This window comes from Hippocampus bargibanti, linkage group LG12 (genome assembly GCF_051943395.1).
Source record: "Hippocampus bargibanti isolate YZ-2025 linkage group LG12, ASM5194339v1, whole genome shotgun sequence".
In the NCBI taxonomy this organism is placed as follows: Eukaryota; Metazoa; Chordata; class Actinopteri; order Syngnathiformes; family Syngnathidae; genus Hippocampus; species Hippocampus bargibanti.
Window position 1 is genome coordinate 2,701,077 of NC_142745.1, and position 21,583 is coordinate 2,722,659.

Consider the following 21,583-nt stretch of genomic DNA (forward strand, 5'->3'; position numbering starts at 1 on the left):
GGCCAGTATGCGATTATCCCTAGAAAAGTCATCTCTCTTTCTAACTCACTCTCACTGACAGCCTCGTAAGAGACCAAATGGTCCCGCCCTTGTCATTCATCTCAACTACGCCCGGAGGTTCTGCCCCAGGGACTCAGGGCAAAGTCCACTCAGCTTCGATATATCATGAGTAACCATGCAAACTGTCAGCCGAGGGGCCAAGATGCCCTTGGGGAGGAATGTTTCCCGACTAAGTCGAAGTAAGGCGGGAAGGCGGTGAACGTGGGAGGAAGACCTCACCGTCACTTTTGAGGGAGGGAGAAAGTTTTACAGTTGACGTCAAGGCAATTGGCGTAACTACTGTAGTAGACGCACACATAAGAGTAACCTGTAGAAGACATTCTCCGCCCTCCAAAAAAAACAGTCTGGCTGTCGGAGAGCTTTCTCTGGCTTCATCATCTGCTTGAAGGACTCATACACCATTTATGGACTGTAAGAGCATTTCATTATACTGTCATAAATTTTGGATGAGCCTCACAGGGCTTATAGCAGGGGTGTCAAAGTCATTTTTTTTGCCGCGGGCCACATTGTAGTTATGGTTTCCTCTCGAGGGCCGTTATGAATTTGGGGAACCCATTAGAATGTTTAAATCCCTTCAAATATTACATATAGAGCACACAGTAAATTAATGAATAACTCGTTTTCAAATCTGAAGTCAAGAATAATGACTTTTATTGTGGTTGACATCCAAAAATATGAAATTTTGGCTCAGATTTTAGCAATCATCATGGAATTTAACAAGTTTGATTTGCTTTCGCGGGCCGAAAAAAATGATGTGGCGGGCCGGATTTGGCCCGCGGGCCTTGACTTTGACACCTGTGGCTTATAGGATAAACACCAAAATGGCCCCTGATGGCCAAGCGTTTCCTCACTCACATCAACAATGAGGTATACTTTATAGTTTACTCTTTACCGTTGTGAGTAGTTTTTAGAGCTGTAAGAACCACACTGCATCATTTACAGAGATGTTCTTATTTATTTTTATTTTTTTTTGCATACCGCAGTGTGTTATCGTTTATTGAATATACTTTATTTATATATTTATTGAATATTGTCATATAGAAAATACTTTAGTTTTCTTTCTGATGGTTGCAAATGTACACAGGTAAGATTATAAATGGTGAATATATGTGTAATAATAATAATAATAATAATAATAATACATTACATTTTAAGCGCCTTTTGTGTAAAGGAAATGCGAACATGTTCTATGACAGTGAAGTGTTACTTCCGCCTGTGATTAAAATGAGAACTTGCAGCACGTTCACATTATATGCTAATAATACAACTATATGCTAATACGTTATCTCGTTTTTGGACAGCAAGTGTCACTATGAATTTAAGTGTCATGAGCCTCAGTTAACAGTAAATACTACATTGAATAAATTATGTCATCTTTATTAAAGGATGGAAGCAGCTTCGCGAGGTAGAAAACTTCGAGTGTCACGTGACATGAGCTATACGATATTGACCGGAACCCTTAAATATTTGAAGAAACAAAGATCAATCTTACTTCTTACGACGAGGAATCCTTTCCAAAAGTTAAGCCTTGATGTTCTCAAGCTGTGCGAGCGTTTAAAGTGTTAGGCAGCGATTCCTCGTTCCTTTTTGTACTTTTGCTGGCTCTTCTCGCAGCTGCCCTCTCCTCAGGCGCACGGCGGCCAATCAGCGGCCGCCTCAGCATCCTGACCCCGCCCCTTGACCCTACCCCTGCCGCAAGCATCACCGATGTTCCTCAAACGCACCATGACACGGAGAATTCATTCATCTTCGTAACTTCCTCCATTATTTTTCAAACAGTCACACAAAAGCAATAATGGAAGTAAAATACAATATAAATATAATCCTGACTATGTTTAAACTACGTTTGTCTCACTCGCGCTTCTAATAATAATTTAAATCTTGAAACATCCTCCTTACACCGCACGTGACTACAAGACACCCTCTAGCGGTGAGAATGTGAATAACTCGACGACCATGACGTCAGCTCAGCAAGTTTCAGCACTGCTCAAAACATTAAATAAAATGCACGACTTAATTAATTTACAAGATTTTCCTCGAGTACTCCATTTGGGACTTGGTGGAACTTGGCAAAAGTGCACAAATGGCTCAAACATGTTTCTAAAATGTCTGCTGCGTCATTATTTTTGATAGGTGGGGAATACAGGTCACGTGCGGTAGAATTTTAACACAGAAATTGCAAATGTATGCTTTCTACTCATACGGTGTATGAGGTCAACTAAGTATGACGATGTGATCATCTCGACTGAGATACACTTTACATGTCTGACTGAAGACTAATTGAATCTACGCTGATGGTGAAAATTACATTTTTAAATGCAATTATTTCCAGGTTGCGTCCTAATTTGATATCGGCTGGTGACCATATATGACGTCACGACAAGGAATCAATGACCAGGTTCAAATCTGCATTTACTACACGGTAGGATTTGCAATTTTTTTTTTTTGCTTGTGATCAATGATGACAAATTGGGAGGGCTCGTCTAATCTTGTAGCCGAGTCGAAAAAGGACGAAAACGGCGGTGGCGGCAAATTTTAAGCACGTGACTTCAACTGAAATTTAACAGATTGTATGCTGACAAGCAAAAATCGACGAGTGGCCAAGATTTTTTTTTTCCCTTTAAAGGACAACCGACACCATTTTTTTTTTTGTTGCCCACTGCCATTAGAAAAACGTTTTATAGCATCTAAAATACCCAAAACACACAGGCTGATATTTTTGGGCAAATGAAAAACACCAATAAAAATGACTTAAACGGTCCAAAAACTACTTCAAATTGAACCCGGAAGTGGCCATTTTGTGAAGGTCCCGCCCCCTTGTTCGTGATGTCACGCCAGGACGCCTTCGCCTTCCTCTCGAATCAAAACAATGGCTTCAGATTCGGAGAAGATGCTTTCTTGTTACTCATCCAGTTATGAATATGATTCAAATAGTTCTGAAGAAGAAAGCATACATGTTTGAAATCGATTAAAGAATTTATTCCGTGTCATTTTGAGGCATCTGGACAGAAATGTAGCACCCAGAAAATGCAGAAGATGGCGCCAAAGCTCCGTTGGAAATGTGCTGATTTTTATCCTGGGAATTTGTGTCAGCAAATATCAAATCGTTGTCTTGGTGCAACACACAACGATTCACCATCACATTATTTATGTGTATTCCTTCTAATTTCGCCATCAACACGGATCAACACGAAGTTTTCGGAGCAAACAAAGTTCCGCAAAATGCATTGTGTCGCTTTCTCGGTCAGGGGCGTTCCTTTAGTGACGTCACGTACGGACTCGTCATCAACTCAAAAAGACTTCCTGAATATTAAGCGCGTGTGTTAAAACGTAAAATATAGCTATATGAGGTGGAATCTTTGTAAAATACGCTCAGTTGAAGTCATTTGAAGTGATTTTACAAATTATGGACGCAACTTGTCGGAGGCGTCAGTTGTCCTTTAAACCAAAGTTGTTGCATGTGCAGGAGCACAGAAGCGCCGATGCGATGTTGTGTGAGTGTACAATCACTGAAATGGGCAGCAATTAGCTGGCAGTGAAACAGCAAACATGAACTTTTTTATTTCAGGAATGCACAAAATATACCATATAATTTGAGTACCAATTCCATATACAAATAAAATCTTCTCATAAAGTTTTCTTCTTTTCCTTTTGGCTTTTCCCTTCAAGGGGTCGCCACAGCGAATCAGTGTCCTCCATCTTTAGAGGTTTGTTTTGGGCAAGCTTTTACGTCGAATGCCCTTCCTGACACAACCCTCTGTATTTATCCGGGCTTGGGACCAGCACAAGAAGACCCTTTGTGGCTACAGAACAAGCAACTCGTTCAGTAAAAGGCTCCCAAACACAAAATGGTCATCGGCACAGCAACAATCATAAAAGCAAAACTATACTCACCATTTATTATTATTATTTATTAATACATAAAATAAATGTAATGACACGTTTTACATACCCACGTTTCCCTGCCGAAAGGGCGACTAGTTTGTCCCTCGTGAGTTTTGCCAACTTCCTGCTTTGTACACGTTTCTAAAGTATTAAGTTAAAGTAAATGTACATGCTGGATTTTAACGTTTGGGACAAATGAAACTCCACATCATTATTTTGGCAAATATATTGTGCTGACCATCCATCACATTGTAGCACCTGCAACTTCCCTCGGCTTCGAAGCGACCTGACAATGCCATCGGCGCTGGAACATGTTCACAACTGTAAAATCACACTGTGAGAGATCGCGGCATGGGATGGAGGCGCGAGACATTAGTTCACCTTTGGCCACGAGAGACAAACGAGACTGCATGAGGAAACTTGACGGAAACACGTTTTTCCTGCTTTCACAAAATAGACACAATAAAGGCACGACTGATTTGGATAACAGATGAATTTTGGAAAACACGCCGCTGACCAAAATGTTCCGCTACATGGCACAAAGTAATGAAAATAACGGCTGTTCTTCCAAACGCGTGCGAATGATGTTGCGTGACTGAACGCGTGATTCAGTTGTCCCGAGAAGTGCTCTTTTTAAATGCTTCCACAAGTCAGGATTGTAAAACTCATTATGTCATTCCTATGCAAATCTATAAATATATACACTCTGAGGACAATAAAATGACTTAAAAAGGCGTCAAATAAACAAGCAGCAGTAAAAAAAAACGCTTTAGATGCATCTCAATAAATGAACATTTTGGCAAAATAGATGATCATTCAATCAAAAATGAAACTCATTTAACATTCAATAAACAAACAGCCAATTGCTTTTCGGGGATTCAAATTCCGACCTAATTTCTGTTTTAAACAAGATCTATTTGACCTCCTTTTTTATGCAAAATATTGTGATATTTTTTCAGTTAGCTATTAATTCAATAAAAGCAAAAACAAATCGGGAAATAATTTGTTTTGTGTTATTGTATGAGTTCCAAAATCTTTATCTCTAATCGATGAAAATGTTTCTTTAGCCGTCATCTGTACTTCGCTTCTTATCCAAGAAGCTTCGTCAGCAAACTAAAGTCTTACTAGTAGTTTCGGCCTTATATATATCCCTACTGTCCAGACATGGCAGTGCCGGACTCTGCTATGATTGGTCCCTGCACTCAGGTTGGGGGGAGCAGAGGACTAACCCCTGCGGCTCCACTGATTGCTTCTTTTGTCCTGACTGACGACTGGCCGTATTGCCCAATTTGCCCCGGTATCACCTCATCAGCATAACTAAGCCTATGTTGCATAAGCAGTCTATTGTACGAATGATCCAAATTGAACCTCACCCTACGATTACGGTTAAGGGAAGGATTTAGCTGTTTTATGAAAATCGCTTCTTTTACTCCTCTTTCAAAGCATCTATGTTCTCTCGCTAAGATTTTAACCTCATTGTCGTGAAATGAGTGGTTGCTAGCTTTTAGGTGTATATGTACTGCCGATTGAGGCCCACTAGTATTATCCCTGCGATGTTAATAAAGTCTTTTTTTGAGAATTTGTTTAGTCTCCCCAATGTATTGCTCGTTCCAATTTTCATTTTTTACAATGTATTGAATAAACTTCATTACTTTGTTTTTCATTTGGCAGCCTATCTTTTGGATGCACTAATTTTTGCCTTAAAGTGTTTAGCGGTTTGAAATAAGTAGGAATTTTGTGTTGCCAAAGGACTCTGTAGTTTTTCAGAAACTCCTGCAATGTAAGGTACTGTTACTCCTCTCCTTTTTGTATCTTCAGAATTTTTGGTTTCATTCCCTATTCTTTCTTTCTGACATTTGTTAAAAGACCACTGAGGGTGCCCACAGTTAGTGAGTGCTCTCCTAAGATGTTTTGACTCCTTTTCTCTACCTTCGACGCTTGTTTGTATTAGCTTAGCCCTATGCTGGAGGGTTCTGATAACTCCTAGTTTGTGTTGTAGAGGGTGATTAGAATCGAAAAGTATCATCTCTAATGTAATTTATTGAGATGCACCGTGATGGGGAATCCACCAAAAAGTAAACTACAGTAAAGTCTCGTTATATCGATATCGGATATATCGATAGTCCCGGTTATATCGATACTATTTCTATGCACGCACGGAGAAAATTACATGCAAACAGGGTCGGATATATCGATAGTCCCGGTTATATCGATATTTTTTCGGACTCCCTTGAATATCGATATAACGAGACTTTACTGTAGTTTAAAAATGTTATGTTTTGAAAATAGTCACTGTATATGAAAAGTCACTCAGCAAGAAACTGCAATCCCAGTTCAGCTCAGGCACTCGCTGTCTTGACTTCCCATTATTTGTATGTAAGTGACACCATGATACAATCCCGCCCACCCCAACAAGTCAACAAATGAAGACAAAATACACATAATCCTTCCATAAAGTCAAACTATGCCTCACCTTTGTGCTTGAACACTATTTGAGTTCAATATTTCCGCATATGAGGTATGCAAACATGTACAATATCCACCTCCAGATACTCAAAGTACATAGATGGTGAGCATCCAATGCCCTGCTCTGCGTGTGCTCTTAAAAGACACCTTCACGTTTCACTCTGTTCCCAATTTGGCAATCAGCTCATCGCAGATCTTGGTGAGCTCCTCAATTTCCTGATTCTGTGGAAACAAAAAAGAATGTTCGTAGTGACGCAGGGGAAACACCTTTTTTTAGTTTGGTCAGATGCCTGTTTTCTCTATCACAGCAACTTTTTGAGGTATGGGATCTCCGTTCTCTTGGAAAAAAAGATAATAAATGGCAAAGTCATAAGTTTTGGCCACTCACTCCCTGGAAAAAAAACAGTGTATTTTGTTACAATGTTTTCAATGTTAAAGGACAACCGACATCACTTTTTTGTTTCCTAACTGACATCAGAAAAACGTTTTATAGCATCTAAAATACCCAAAACACGCTGGATGATAGTTTTAGTCAAATGCAAAACACCAATAAAAATGACTTCAAGTGTCCAAAATCTGCAAACAAATTGAGCTGCGGATTGGGCATTTTCAGAAAGTCCCGCCCCCAGTTCGTGACGTCACGCCAAGACGTCTTGCATTGCTGGAGAATCAAAACAATGGCTTCAGATTCCGAAAATATGCTTTTGTGTTACGCATCCAGCCATGAATATGATTCAAATAGTTCCGAAAAGGAAAGCATACATGTTTGCAATTGATTAAAGAAGTAATTCTGTGTCATTTTGAGGAATCTGGATGAAATGTAGCATCCCAGAAAATGCACAAGATGGCGCCCAAGCTCCGTTGGAAATGGGCTGATTTGTCTGCTAGGAATTTGTGTCAACGAGTATCAAATAGTAGTCTTGGTGTAACACACAATTCACCATTGTGTTATGTATGTGTTTTCCTTCTAATTTCGCCATTAACACGAATCAACACGAAGTTTTAAGACCAAACAGAGTACTGCAAAATGCATTGTGTGTCCTTTCTCGGTCAGGGGCACACGTGACGTGCACGTGCAAATAATGGGCAGCTGTGAGCCAAGGTTGACAGGTATGCCAGTGTAATCAGCATCTCATGCAACTCTTGTCCTCTTTCTTAATTTAAATCACCTCACCTCACTTTACATATGTCACTACCTCACTTTACATTCAGAAATTACGTGTACAGGTATTGTCTGTTGTCAATTGGATGTGTTTTTAGCCACGTTATAAGTGCCTTGTACGCTGGGTCCAAGAGGACATTAATTTCATCTGTGCTGTATGTCATGCATATAAGCATATTTGACAATAAAGCTGACTTTGATTAAATGCTGCCCCCTTGTGGCCAAGACTTACACCCTTTATGTAATTTTCCAATGCGGTACACAAGTCTCCAGCTCCACAAATTGTGAATAAGAGGCAACGTGTTCATGAGCGAACATGCAATTCTGACACGAATCGCTTCATAAAACGCCATGCGTAGCGTACCTTCTGCAGGACGGCCCTTTCAAGCGAGTCCACCTTCATCTGTTCCTTCCTCAGGCTGGCGTTGAGCGCCAGTCCCTCCGCGTTGGCCTTGGAACGCACCTGCGCTATCTCCTCATTGGCCCTGTCACAGCAGGTAGAAATGACAAATTTGCACAGAAAAAAATATATATATCTGACACATGAAGACTGAATTTGAGCAAATTATTACCAAGTATCAGCATAGAATAGTTGGTTTTGTTATTACTGCTACGACTATGAAGTTAGGCGCCGGTTTGAAAATACACCACGTTCCAAATTATCATAAGTGACCCATTTCTGTTTTTTTAGAAATAAGCCAAAGACACTCACCATTATTTTGGAAGGCATCGGCTGAGAGTGAATCATTCAAAATAAGATAAGATATGATAACCTTTAACTCGTTCACTGCCAGACGATGTACAAAAATGTGTCCACTCCAGTGCCAGGGTTTTTGTCATTTTTCATTCAAATTGCAGAGCCCATAGAATATTGAGTTTTAGGGTGAAATAAACATTCAATGCAGCGTAAGAAACCTTAGACTTTTTTCCTTCATCAGAAAAAAGGAGGTAATTCCTAAGTAAGGGTCTGGAGTTATGCGAGCTTGAAATGGGACGGCCGTACAAAAGGCAAATGCTGCCCGCTCGTTGGAGGGCAAAACATTGTCGGAGGTCTGATCAAAGCTGGATCTCCCCCCAACCCCCTACAAGAAAGAACAAAAGCCGAACAAATTCGGGGATGGCGCTCCATGGCATGCTATTCAATTCCTGAATAAATTCGGGAATGGCAGTGAATCACTTCATAGTCTTAGTGTTTATTTGTGAAAATTGCACTGTTCCAAATGCTGATGCAAAAGCAATTTGCAAGCCAGTTTCATGGCTTGCAGAGAATCAAAATTAGTTCTGGGAACACAAAAAGATTCAACGCAAATCTCACCGATCCAATTTCTCCTCCGCGTGCACTTTGAGGGTTTGGTAACGTTGCTCCTCCTGCTTGATGCGTGTCAGGTAATCCTGCGCGCATTTCTTTAGGACGTCCTCATTCTGAAAACGAATGTAGCGGGTAATATGTTAATGTGAGCATGTTGCTCGATATAACCCATCATAAATGTCCAAAGCTCGACCGACCTTTTTGAAGCCCTCCAGGACCCCCTTCATGTTTTCGTACCTCCTGAAGAGGTCAGCGAAGGAGCGCTCCACAGAGTTGAGGTCAGCCAGGGCCTGGTCCCTCTCCATCGTCAGCTGTCTGACAGATTTACTAGAGGACAGCGTCTTCTGCTCCTGTTCATCCTCTAAAACAAGGGTGTCCAAGTCATTTTTTTTTTTTGCCGCGGGCCACATTGTCGTTCCGGTTTCCTCTTGGGGGTCGTTATCAATTTGGGGGAAGCCATTAGTTAATGTTAAATCGCCTCCACATATTACATTTAGAGCGCACACAAATTTTATGAATCACTAGTTTTTAAATTTAAAGAAAAAATAATGACTGTTATTGTGTTTCACATGGGACAATTTACGTCAAAGTCAGCTTTATTGTCAAATATGCTAATATATATGAAATTACTGTCCTCTCGGACCCAGCATGCAAGGCACTTATAATTACTTTAACAAACATAAACATAAACATTTAACATTTTGGTTCGGATTTTAGCAAGCATCATGGAATTTCACAAGTTTGATTTGCTATCACAGGCCAAGTAAAATGATGTGGCGGGCCACATTTGGCCCCTGGGTTTAACTTTGACACCTGTTCTCTACAACAAAGATGATGTTGACAGCGTAGATGAGTTGACAACAATTGTGACGTCAGACGGGTGTGGCGCAATATCAACGGGAAGCCGCTAGGGGGCAGTGACTCACCAATCATCTGGGAAACCGTCTTCTCATACTCTGCAACTATTTTCCTGCCACCACGAGGATATAAAGTGTGAGCAGTGTGAGTATTTTTTTGTCATAACATGTGAGTGTATTTGCGCTTGGTACCTCATCTCTAAAACTTCAGCTCGGCTGTCCTCGTACTTTGTCTTCCAATCGTTCACCTCAATCTCTTTTGCGATGATCTGATGGTGGCAACGAAGCCCGTGAGGACGTTTACGATGATGAATCTGACTCAGGTGAGGGGCGACGTACCTCCTCTCTGATGAGGGTCAGCACTGCAGCTTTGTCAATCTCGGTCAGGGAAATTTTGTCTTGGGACGACGAGATCTCCGGGTCGGCATCGTCGCTACACATTGTGGGATCGTCGCACTGTAAAACGTTGGGAAAACACACGAGCTTGACTTTTGTGCTTTTTCGTTGGAAATGATTCTCAGTCAGAGCATGACATCACATTTCGCTGGCATTTCTAAACAACCTGCGCCAACGTTTAGCCGAGGAAGCTAATACTGTGACTGACTGTTGTGAAGCTCTTGTGCTATTCAGGTTCCTGTTCCAGATCAATACCCCCGGGACACATTCGCAACATAATGATGCTTGAATTTGCATTGATTGGCATATTCAAATATTTTTCAGAGCCGCTGTATGCAAGCGTGTTTGTCCAGGACAAACGCTGAAAGGGTTGAAGGGAGTCACTACTAGATTAGATTAGATAAAAGTAGATGAAACTTTGTCTCACAGAAGAGACATTTTTCACAGCAGCAAAAACAAAATACAGGAACTGCTGTAAAGGCAGCCACTCTCATGGCGCCATCTTGAAGTCAAAAACAAAAAAAAAACAATAACAAATAATGTGACACAACACAAAAGACGCAGACAGTCTTCAATCTTAAGCACTTTCTGCACCCTTTTGGTTACATGAATAGCATTAAAAAAGTGAAACATCTCACCTGAGAAGAAAACATAATTAACTCATTCACTGCCATTCCTGAATTTGAAAATATGTTGAGCAGCATTGGCAGCGTTTTTTGCTTCCACGAGGGCGCAGCATTTGCCTTATGTACAGCCACCCCCACTTGCACCTCATATTACTCCAGATTCATATAACTCAGGAATTAACTTTCTTTTAATGATGAAATAAGAGAGTCAAAGGCTTCTTACACTGCATTGAATGTTGATGTAGTCCTAAAACTTAATACAGTAAAGTCTCGTTATATCGATATCGGATATATCGATAGTCCCGGTTATATCGATACTATTTTTATGCACGCACGGAGAAAATTACATGCAAACAGGGTCGGATATATCGATAGTCCCGGTTATATCGATATTTTTTCGGACTCCCTTGAATATCGATATAAAGAGACTTTACTGTATTCTGTGGGTCCTGCAATTTGAGTGAAAATGACAAAAACCCTGGCACTGGAGTGAACACATTTTTTATACATCATCCGGCAGTGAAGGAGTTAAAATATGACTACATTTCACTTACCGTGTCATCCTTTACAACACAGGCGTCCTTCTCATCTCCGTGATCAACTTTCTCGGGAGCTATGAACAGAAACAGCACAGTTGTAAACATAAAATTGACAACTGTGGAAATCTAAATTTACATTTTGAACCCGTGGTAACTAACACCTTTGTCCATTTTTTTGTTGTAAATTATGGAGAAAGGTATTGGCAGACAATGATGTGTATGATGTTTTTTTTTTTTTTTTGTTAAATGGCCTGTGAAATTGTGACCTCACCATGTGTGACGGGTACGTCATTAATAGTCTGTTTTTTGCCGCATGTTTTCTCAGATTCCGACTCTTCTTTGGGCTGCTGCTCGTCTTGTGTTGTCATTCCTGTAGACGCTAGCTTCTCCTCGTCAGTGGCGTGATGAACTGGCTGTGAGATCTCCGGCGAAGTAACCACGATCTCGTTCTCACCCTGGCCGGAGGAGGAGAGACATTTCTGATCATTTCTGACAATCTGACAATTTCAATTACTGTATTTTCTTGTATATAAGGCACACCCAAGAGCCTTGATTTTCTTCAAATGATGACCTTGCGCCTTATATGTGAAGTAATATTGATCTACAACAGGTCTTGTTACTAATTTCAGAAGACACGACTCCATTTCCCCCCTTGTAGAAGTAGTGCCTAATCCCAGCCTCTACTATAGCGCCGTATAGTATAATGTGATGTGCCTTATATTTGGAAACTTATCTATTAATTATTAATTATATTTGGAGTCACTCATTGAAGGTGCCTTATAGTCCAGTGTGCCTTACATATGGAAAAAGTTTGAAAATACACCATTCATTGGGGGCGCCTTAAACTCCGTGCACCTTATCAGGATCATCTTTATTGCCAAGTATGTAGAACACACAAGGAATTTGTCTCCGGTAGAACGTGCTGCACTAGTATCATCATAGAAAATTGCAAAGAGGCACTATACAGTTATATTTGGGTTACTGTTTAGAGAGTTAATGGCTTGGGGGTAGAAGCTGTTTAAAGGACAACCGACGTCACTTTTTTGTTTTTTAAGTGACATCAGAAAAACGTTTTATAGCATCTAAAATACCCAAAACACGCAGTATGATATTTTTAGTCAAATGCAAAACACCAATAAAAATGACTTAAAGTGTCCAAAATCTGCAAAAAAATTGAGCTGCGAATTGGGCATTTTCAGAAAGTCCCGCCCCCAGTTCGTGACGTCACGCCAAGACGTCTTGCATTGCTTGTGAATCAAAACGATGGCTTCAGATTAAAATAATACGCTTTCTTGTTACGCATCAAGTTATGAATATGATTCAAATAGTTCTGAAGAGGAAAGCATACATGTTTGCAATCGATTAAAGAATTTATTCCGTGTCATTTTGAGGCAAACGGGCAGGGGGGAATGTCGCACCCAAAAATGGCGACCAGCTCCCGTGAGGAATGAATCAGCCCGTTTCCACAGGCTGATAAATTCCTTTCATGGAGCTTGGACTCCCTCTGCTGGCGGCTTTTGGATGTAACATCAATGTTTTCAGATAAACAGTACAGCAAAATACATTGACGTGACTGCTACAATGTGTCTTTTTGTCAGTCAGGTCCTTTCATGACGTAACGTGAGGACTCGTCACCAACTCAAAAACAAGACTTCCTGAATATTCAGCACGAGTCTTAAAATGTAAAATATAGCTATATGCGGTGGAATATTTGTAAAATACACTCAGTAGAAGTCATTTGAAGCCATTTTACAAATTATGGACAACTAGTCCGGAGACGTCGGTTGTTCTTTAAATGTCTGCTGGATTCGATGCGCCTGCCTGAGGGTAGTATCTGGAAAAGATGGTGGGCAGGGTGCAGATGGTCCAGTAGGATTTTCCGCACCCTTGTTTGAATTCTCGCAGTGTGCATATAAACCGGAAAATACGGTAGTTGACAGTGTGAACTCAAAAAGTGACACATTTTGAGTGTGTGGGGGTGCGTTTTGAGAGTGTTTCGAGGTTGGATAGCTGCTCAAAAAAATGAACATTGTTGTTGATAGACTTCAGTCAGATGTCAAAATGATCAAATTACCATCTTGCACTCGTCTTGTGATAGCGATTGGTTCTCGTCATGTTTCTGGACTTTACAGGGGTTCCTGTGAGACAAAAAAATGGACGTTCTTAGCCTTGAGACTTCAACATAACTCAAAGATACGTTGCAAGATGAAAATCTGACAGTCGCCGCTTCACATGATTCATTTTTGGTCAGTGATTGACAGCGCAGAGCCCGACGATATTATCTCATTCGCTACCATTCCCGAATTTATTTGGAATTGAAAAGTGTGACGTGGAGCGCCATTCCCGAATTTGTTCAGGTTTTGTTTTTTCTCACGGGTGGTGCCGATAAAGCGCTGGCCATGGCCTCTAGCTTTTCCCTTCCACAAGGAGGCATCATTTGCCTTTTGTCCATGTTAGCACTTTGTTGTTAAAGCGCTATATAAATCAATATGCATGTATTGCATTGTATTTTCTACAGCCACCATCATTTCAAGCTCACATAACTCCAGACCCATATAACTTAGGAATTAACTTTTTTTCTGATGAAAGAAGAGAGTCTAAGGTTTCTTACGCTGAACTAAATGTTTACTGTATGTCATCCTAAAAGCTAATATTCTATGGCAATTTGAGTGAAAATGACAAAAACCCTGTCACTGGAGTGCACACGTTTTTGCACATCGTCTGGCAGTGAATGAGTTAACAATAAGGCCGCGAGGGGGGAAGGTGTGAGTGACTGAAGGCGTTTTATCTTGGCTTGGCTAATAACGGTAGCAAAACATGCCGGTTTGCAAAAGGTCACAACCGCCGCGACAAACAAGACGGGTTGGTTCCGCAGAAGCGCTTACTTGGTTGCACTCTCTTTGCTTTTCTTGCGAATGTGCCCAATTTTCTTCTCTACCGCCAGTCGTTGCGCTTTCTGGATGCTTCCCCCTTTTGTTTTTGTCACATCTTCGTTGCTGAGGTCGTCGGAGCGTTTAAAGGGGTCGACGGACTCGTGGAATTTGTCCGGATCGAAAGTGGGGGAGACTTTGGGGAGCACCGGAGAATTGCTCAAAGTGCTGTTGGTCCCAAATGGATTGAAGTTGGGGTCATCCCACTGACTGGGGTCAAAGTTGTACGTGCCTTTGCTCGGAATGGGAACGTCGTCCATGTTTAGAGGCACGGCGGTGTCCGAAATATCCAGGTTGGTCTCCGGTGGTGCTTTCTCAGATGCCGATTCTGACGCTGGTTCGCGGGAAGTTTCTGACGCTCTGGTTCTAACTTGCTTCTTGACTTTGCTGGCTGTTTTTCCACATCCTAATTTTTTCTGAGGTGGTTTGCTCACCACCCCCTCGTCCGGACCAAATTCCAGCATCACGGCTTTTGCCTCCGACTGCGATTCTTCCGCGACGTCTTCGGACCGAGAGCTCCCGAGCGGTTCGGGCCTGGGGAAGGAAATCGTACTGTATGGCGGTGGAGAGTTCTGGATTTTGGATCCGCCGCTTGTGAAAGGGTTGAAATTGTTGTCGATGAGGTCGGGGTCAAATTTGTAGGAGGCTTTGGGGACAGGAAGTTCTTGTTCCTCATTCGATTGCGCGTCCTCCTTCGGCGTCTGTTTGATTGACAAGGATGGAGGCTTGGATTTGCGGGTTTTATTTTTGGAGCTGGAAGCAGATTTTGGGGGGGCATTGCTGGATTGTGCTTCGGAATCAACAAGAGGCTTCTCTGGTGCGCTCTCCGAAGGAGGACGCGGAACAGCTTCATTGCTTTGGATTGAGACTGTTATGGGAGCACACGATGAAGATGGAGCGAGATCCAGACATGGTTCACTAACCGAAATGGGAGTTGGGTCTTGGAGTGCTTCTGCAGATGGAACTGTGGATTTTGTCACTTCAGGAAGTAATATCGCTTCTTGGAGAGGTTCTGGTGGTGGAAATTGGCATTTCACCACTTCAGGAACCAATATTTCTTCTTGGAGGGGTTCCGGCGGTTGAACTGTGGATTTTGTCCCTTCAGGAAGCAATATCTCATCTCGAATGGGTTCCGGTGGTGGAACTGCGCATTTGACGGTTTCTGGAATCGATGTCACTGGGAATGACTCAGGAACAGGCTCATAGTGTATCGGTTTTGTCAGGTGGCCATTTTGTGGCCCTTGTAGGTGTTTGCTGTTCATTTCCAGAGGATCTTGAACGGGGACGGCTGGTTCATCTTGACCCATGTTGTGGAAAAGCAGATTATTGTGATCCCCGGTAGGAGCCGTAACCATCAGGTGCTCATCCTGATCCGCATCTGAAGAAAAAAACAAACAAACAAAGAAATAAATAATTGCCAATATCATTTTTAACTCATTGTCTGCCAGACAATGTGCAAAAAAATTTCCACTCCAGTGCCAGGGTTTTCATCATTTTCACTCAAATTGCAGGAGCCACAAAACATTGAGTTTTAGGAATATATAAACATTCAATAAAGTGTCAGAAACCTTAGACTCTCTTCTTAATTAAGTTAATTCCTAAGTTTTATGGGTCTGGAGTTATTTGAGCTTGAAAGGCTGTACAAAATACAATACATACAGTACATATTGATTTATATAGCGATTTAACAGCAGCTGAAGCTGTAACAAAGCTCTAACATGAAGAAAAGGCACATGCTGCCCCCTTGTGGAGAAGAAAAACATTTTCAGAGGTCTGACCGAAGCTTGAAACGCTACCCGCAAGAAAAAAACTAAACCTAAAAAGACATGGGCGATTATTATATGGCAGTTGACAAAATTGAAATCATATTTATGCAAATGACGGCTGCACGTGCTCGTTTTTCCAATCAGATCAGACCTCGGATGTACGGGATGTCCGATTGGTTCCCTGACAACAAGTTACTAGGCACTCAGCGGTCCCATCTGCTGTTGCTATGGTAATATCTTGCTCGGAGACGAGTGCTCTGACATTTAAATCACTCGCTCAGCGTGATCCTTAATTAAACACCACACATTATGTCGCACATAAAAAAATTGACAGGAGCGTGACAAACCACATTGATGGAGTCCCTGACCCCCCCCCCCCCCCTTCCCAAAGACGCACATCAACATATTTTAGTGGTGGCCTCGTGTAATATTATGTTGCTAGGAGACAACAACTGACCGGGTTTCTTCTACTTTTATACACAAGCTTGGCAAAATATTTTTTTTCTATCTTTCTATCTATCAGTTTATTTATTTTTGATTACGTATTTATTATTTATTTATGTTTATTCATTTGTGCATTTATTTATTCGTTTATTTGTTTGTTGTTATTTTTATTTGGGGATGTCTGCCAGGGATCTACCTGTTTTCCAATGAAAAATAAACAAATTATATTTTTGGGAAAGCTATTGATTTACCAATTTTTATTGTTGTGAGTGAGAATGTGAAAAAGTTCTAAGTGTGACGCAGTCAAATTCTTAACACCTGCTAGCTACCATGTTTATTCATGAAAATAAATGTTACATTAATGATCCATTATAAATATTTATTGAGAAATTAATTCAAACCGTGCCCATTAAATGGAGCATTTAAAAAAATATATATTTTACAACATATTTTTTGTCGGTTTATACTCTGACTGTAAAGGTTTCTTCAGCCGTCATCTGTACTTGTTTGAGAAGAAAGAAGTACAAATGGCGGCTGAAGAAACCTTTTCAGCGTTTTTTTTACCATGGAATTAGGGTTGCTACTTTAAACACTGAACATTGAATTACAACTTTTAAAATCAAGATTCTAAAAGTCAGAAGAATTTTTGTGTCGTGCTGTCTCTATAAAGAAAATACTGTACATTATTGTCAAGTTTGGACCTCGGGGGATGCGGTAATGGAAACTTTGAGACAAAATAGACAGTCACTGACATGACAAAAACTTCTCGTGTTAGTATTAGCACCCGTCGAATAGAAGATATACGTAAACGCGTGTGATGTCGTAGAGGAGGAGATTGTTGACTCATGTGGAAATTCTCCCATAATAACGACTCCTCACTATCCGAGCTTTGAGGCGTCCTGTGACGAAGAAATGCCGTTTGACTGGATTGCAAAAAGTCTCTGGCATATACACTGAGCATAAAATACGAGTGTGTACTTTACCCAGCTGCTTAAAAAGGCAAATTCTGTGAGAGGAGCCCCCCATAGCCCGCCACATCATCCATCCCCCACCTCCCACCAGTGACCAACACAAAACAGGGTTGAATTAAAGCTTTTGTTGAACCTGTTTGAATTCCACAGCAAAGGCTATTTCCCACAGCCTGCGCCTGTCGGCCTTTCATGTAAAAAAAAAAAAAAAACACCACACTTCTGCCTACCTGAACTAAATATACAGCAACACATGTCCCAAAAAGATATTTCACTGGACGAATCAGGGTTTAAAAGAAAGAAAGGTAAAAGGGAAAAACCCTTAAAGGACAAACGACGTCACTTTTTTGTTTCCTAACTGACATCAGAAAAACGTGTTATAGCATTTAAAATACCCAAAACACGCTGTATGATATTTTTTGTTAAATGCAAAACACCAATAAAAATGACCTGAAGTGTCCAAAATCTGCAAAAAATTGAGCTGCGAATTGGGCATTTTCAGAAAGTCCCGCCCCCATTTCGTGACGTCACGCCAAGACGTCTTGCATTGCTGGAGAATCAAAACAATGGCTTCAGATTCAGAGAATATGCTTTCTTGTTACACATCCAGTTATGAATATGATTCAAATAGTTCTGAAGAAGAAAGCATACATGTTTGCAATCGATTAAAGAATTCATTCCGTGCCATTTTCAGGCAACATTGGGGGGAAATGTCTCACCCAAAAAGAGGCAGAAAATGGCCACCGAGCTCCTGTAATGAATGAATCAGTCTGTTTCCACAGGCTGATAAATTCCTTACATAGAGCTTGGACGTCCTCTTCTGGCGCTTTCTGGTGCAACACGAGGTTTTCAGACCAAACAAGCATTGACGTGATGAAAGGACTGCTACAATGTGTCCTTTTTTCGGTCAGGGGCATTCCTTCAGTGACGTCACGTACGGACTCGTCACCAACTCAAAGACAAGACTTCCGGAATATTCAGCGCGAGTCTTAAAACGTAAATATATAGCTATAAGCGGTGGAATCTTTGTAAAATACACTCAGTATAAGTCATTTGAAGCCATTTTACAAATTATGGACACAACTTGTCCGGAGACGTCGGTTGCCCTTAATGGGTGCTGCAATGTAGTCGCCAGGTACATTCCAGTTATAAGTGGATCCAATTACACAGAACTTGAATCGGTGGATCAAATTACACAGAACTTCAATCGCATTCAAGTCTATGTGAGTCCAAAAAAAACGACATTTTTAACAATGGCCTCTACTTTAACTATTCATTTGTTTACCATCCAGCTTGTTCGTTCCCTCACCTGCTTTGTTGTCAGCGTTGTTACTTTCCAGCTCCCTTGGGATGACCGGTGGCCCGCGGACAGGAGTCGCTGCCTCGGGAGTGTCAAAATGACCATCTGAGTCCGAGCTGTGTGAATCAGAGGGGTTTAGGGGAATGACTTGAGACTCATTATGATGTGACAAAAATGAAAACAAGACAAAAAATGATGCAACCATGCTTTCACTTAGCAACAGTCAAGAATTGAACCCTCTCACCCCCCATTGTTGCTCTACCCTTATTTTAGTTAGCTACCATGTTCCCCTGTTTAACAGAAACTTTAAAAAAAACACATTTTAAAGGATGCGCTTTGCTTTATGCACACAAGTGAATTACATAACTGCGCAACCAGTATCAGATGACCCTAAAAACTACAAAAACAATGACCCACAGCATCTGCAACAATGCTACAGCTTCTTGGTAGACATGGACAACTTTTAGTGGCCACTTTTGAGTGGAGAATTATGAGCAAAATTGCCGCTAATCATCACGCCTACCCCGAATGTAGCCCCGCTGGCAAATTATTGAACTCTTTCCACCCTTTTCAATGGTCTAAAAATGTCTAAGCTATTTATATTACCCAGTTGTAATATCTGCAACGAAACAAAGCCCAGGCCACCTCAGTGACAAAACAATGCCTTGAAAGTACACAAGCACGGAGCGCGGGAAGTACAAAGAGTACAGACAGAAAGAGGAAACAGGTTGACCTGCTGTCTTCCTGTCACACCGCATTCGACACTCTGCTTTCATGACACTTTCCAGCTTTGTTTTGACACAATAAGACTCAAGGCTGTGATCATCTTGACAAATTGGAGAAGATCACCAACACAATGTCAGAAGGGTGGTTGATGTCACTCGACTGAAATAACTGCTACGCACTAAGCTGTCCCACCAGTCCTATAATTGTCACCTATTTTTGTTTTCTTTAAACAGAGAGACTAAATCAATACCATGACACCCAAAGAATGAGTCACGTGTGTGCGTGAAGCATCCCACCAATCTGCACCGCTTACTGGAGTTGCACAGATGACTACAGAGAACACATTATGCCCCAACCATAATCATGCTCCAAAATGGATCATCAAAATCAAACGCGTCCTCTTCCGCAAGAAAAATGGAGGGTCCTTTTAATCGTTGATCTCTTTCTGGACAATTGCCTCATCATTTTCCAAATGTTCCTGACAGGACATGCTCTTCATGAACACGCACACGTGTCACCCCGCTTCCCTCCCTCTCACAAGTGTCCAAAAGAACACTTGCCTGCTGCCTTGAGATCTCTCCTCCTCCTCCTGCTCCTCCTCTCGATGTACCCCCAGGTCGCCCCCTTCCTCCTCTGCTCCTCGCACCGCCGTCCACGTCCATTTGGCCCATGACACAGGTGACAACCAAGACATCCCTCCTCTTTCCCCAGTGTAGGGGGTCGTCGACTCGATGCTGGACGTCGATTTGCTCACTTGGCAGCGATTCCTTTGGCGTCTTTCGTGTCCTCTCTCATCTTTTGAAGATTATTTTGCTCACAATGGCTTCCGTTGGTAGAAGGAACCATCATTCAAAAAAAAAAAACAACCTCAAAGCTCTTCCCTTCAGCCCTCTGTGCTTCTGCGATCAGCTGGTTTTCCCAACTGCTCACCGTCTCTCCCCCAACTGCCAATGCCCCTCCCTTCCCGCTCGCGCAACAGGCTGCTCCATTGACTCGAAATCGGGAGGGGAGCCTGCAAGCTTTCGGCGCGGAAGGTGACGTAGCTGTTCTTTACCCAACTCAATACCCACCCTGTCGTGTCGAATGGTACAATCCATCGACTGGCCATTTCTCTCTGAAGCGGGCGGAGGAGGCAGTCGGAAAACAAACAGGGGTGACGGAGGAGGAGGAGTTTTGAAGCAGGGCCTCCTCGCTCCGTTTGGAATGTGGGGCTCCACCTAAAAACAGTTTCTTTTTTTGCAAACCACCCCCTCCCATCAGCGGTTTCACAGTTAACTGGCTTTGCCGTCATGTGACATACAGACCGGGGAAACCAGTTGAGCATCACGTCGATAAATGCATTTGACTAGATTTAGCTAGTCCGAATGTTTTTTTTAACAGTCTTGTCTCAAAATAGCATCTATAAACAGTGAGGGGGAGCATTCGGAAACGACGCCTCTGAATAAATTAATTTAAAGGCGGTTTTCCCAGGCTTTCTGTAGCCATCTTGAGTATGCCAAGAAGGTTGGAACTGTCAAAGGATCCGTACACAACTGAAAAAAAGGCTCGCGTTTCAAATTCTGATATTGTGGGAGGAACTACCACTGTATTTTCAGAAAAGGGTTTCGGCAGCTGCAAAGACAAATCTGACCATCCCTCCATTGTAGTTTTCATCAGGAGAAACAACCTCAGCTCTTACTCAAACAAATAATCGTTACATTTTTATAAGTGGCTTTAAGTGACAACCTTCAACACAATGCAATTCAAATGTGTGCGAAGCATTATAATAGGTCTGATCAATGTTTACTTCATACCACTTCCACTGTAAAACTTTTCACTTTTTGAATACAAATAATTGCATCTAGGAAAAGAGTCACAATTTGGACAATTTTAGGAACTTTACTGTGTCAAAGCAATTGGGGGGAACTCTGTCAATCTTCAAAGAACGTGTGTGTGTGTGAAAGATATTAGGACGTATCTTTCTCGAAATAAATCAAATACTGACTTCTCATATCATAAAAATATATACAGTGCAGTACTGTATGTGTAAAATACAGTATTGTATTGTAATATTTTCCGAGCAGTGAAAAAGCGAGAGTATAATAGTGCCCTGCAGCGGTAAGATATTAACATTACCACAAGTATCGGACTCAATGAGATTACTCTCTCA

At 41.6% G+C, this 21,583-nt stretch overlaps 1 protein-coding gene across 3 annotated transcripts in view; it reads right to left on the reverse strand.

The window, feature by feature from the left end:
- Positions 1-3,585: 3,585 nt before the first annotated feature.
- LOC148889974 (transforming acidic coiled-coil-containing protein 1-like) overlaps positions 3,586-21,583 on the reverse strand; it is a 30,051-nt gene continuing 12,053 nt past the window's right edge. For 2 of the 3 annotated variants that reach the window (XM_089009790.1, XM_089009792.1), the window contains exons 2-13: positions 18,718-18,824; positions 14,186-15,608; positions 13,375-13,438; positions 11,572-11,755; positions 11,316-11,374; positions 10,079-10,195; positions 9,932-10,008; positions 9,809-9,852; positions 9,080-9,243; positions 8,889-8,995; positions 7,938-8,058; positions 3,586-6,633 (exon numbers count right to left, since the gene is read on the reverse strand). In XM_089009790.1, the coding sequence (XP_088865916.1) occupies positions 6,568-6,633; positions 7,938-8,058; positions 8,889-8,995; positions 9,080-9,243; positions 9,809-9,852; positions 9,932-10,008; positions 10,079-10,195; positions 11,316-11,374; positions 11,572-11,755; positions 13,375-13,438; positions 14,186-15,608; positions 18,718-18,824 (2,533 nt within the window). In that variant the 3' untranslated portion in view covers positions 3,586-6,567. Of the gene's footprint in view, positions 6,634-7,937; positions 8,059-8,888; positions 8,996-9,079; positions 9,244-9,808; positions 9,853-9,931; positions 10,009-10,078; positions 10,196-11,315; positions 11,375-11,571; positions 11,756-13,374; positions 13,439-14,185; positions 15,609-18,717; positions 18,825-19,994; positions 20,373-21,583 lie in introns of those variants that run through there. The other variant, XM_089009791.1, reaches the window with a different exon arrangement.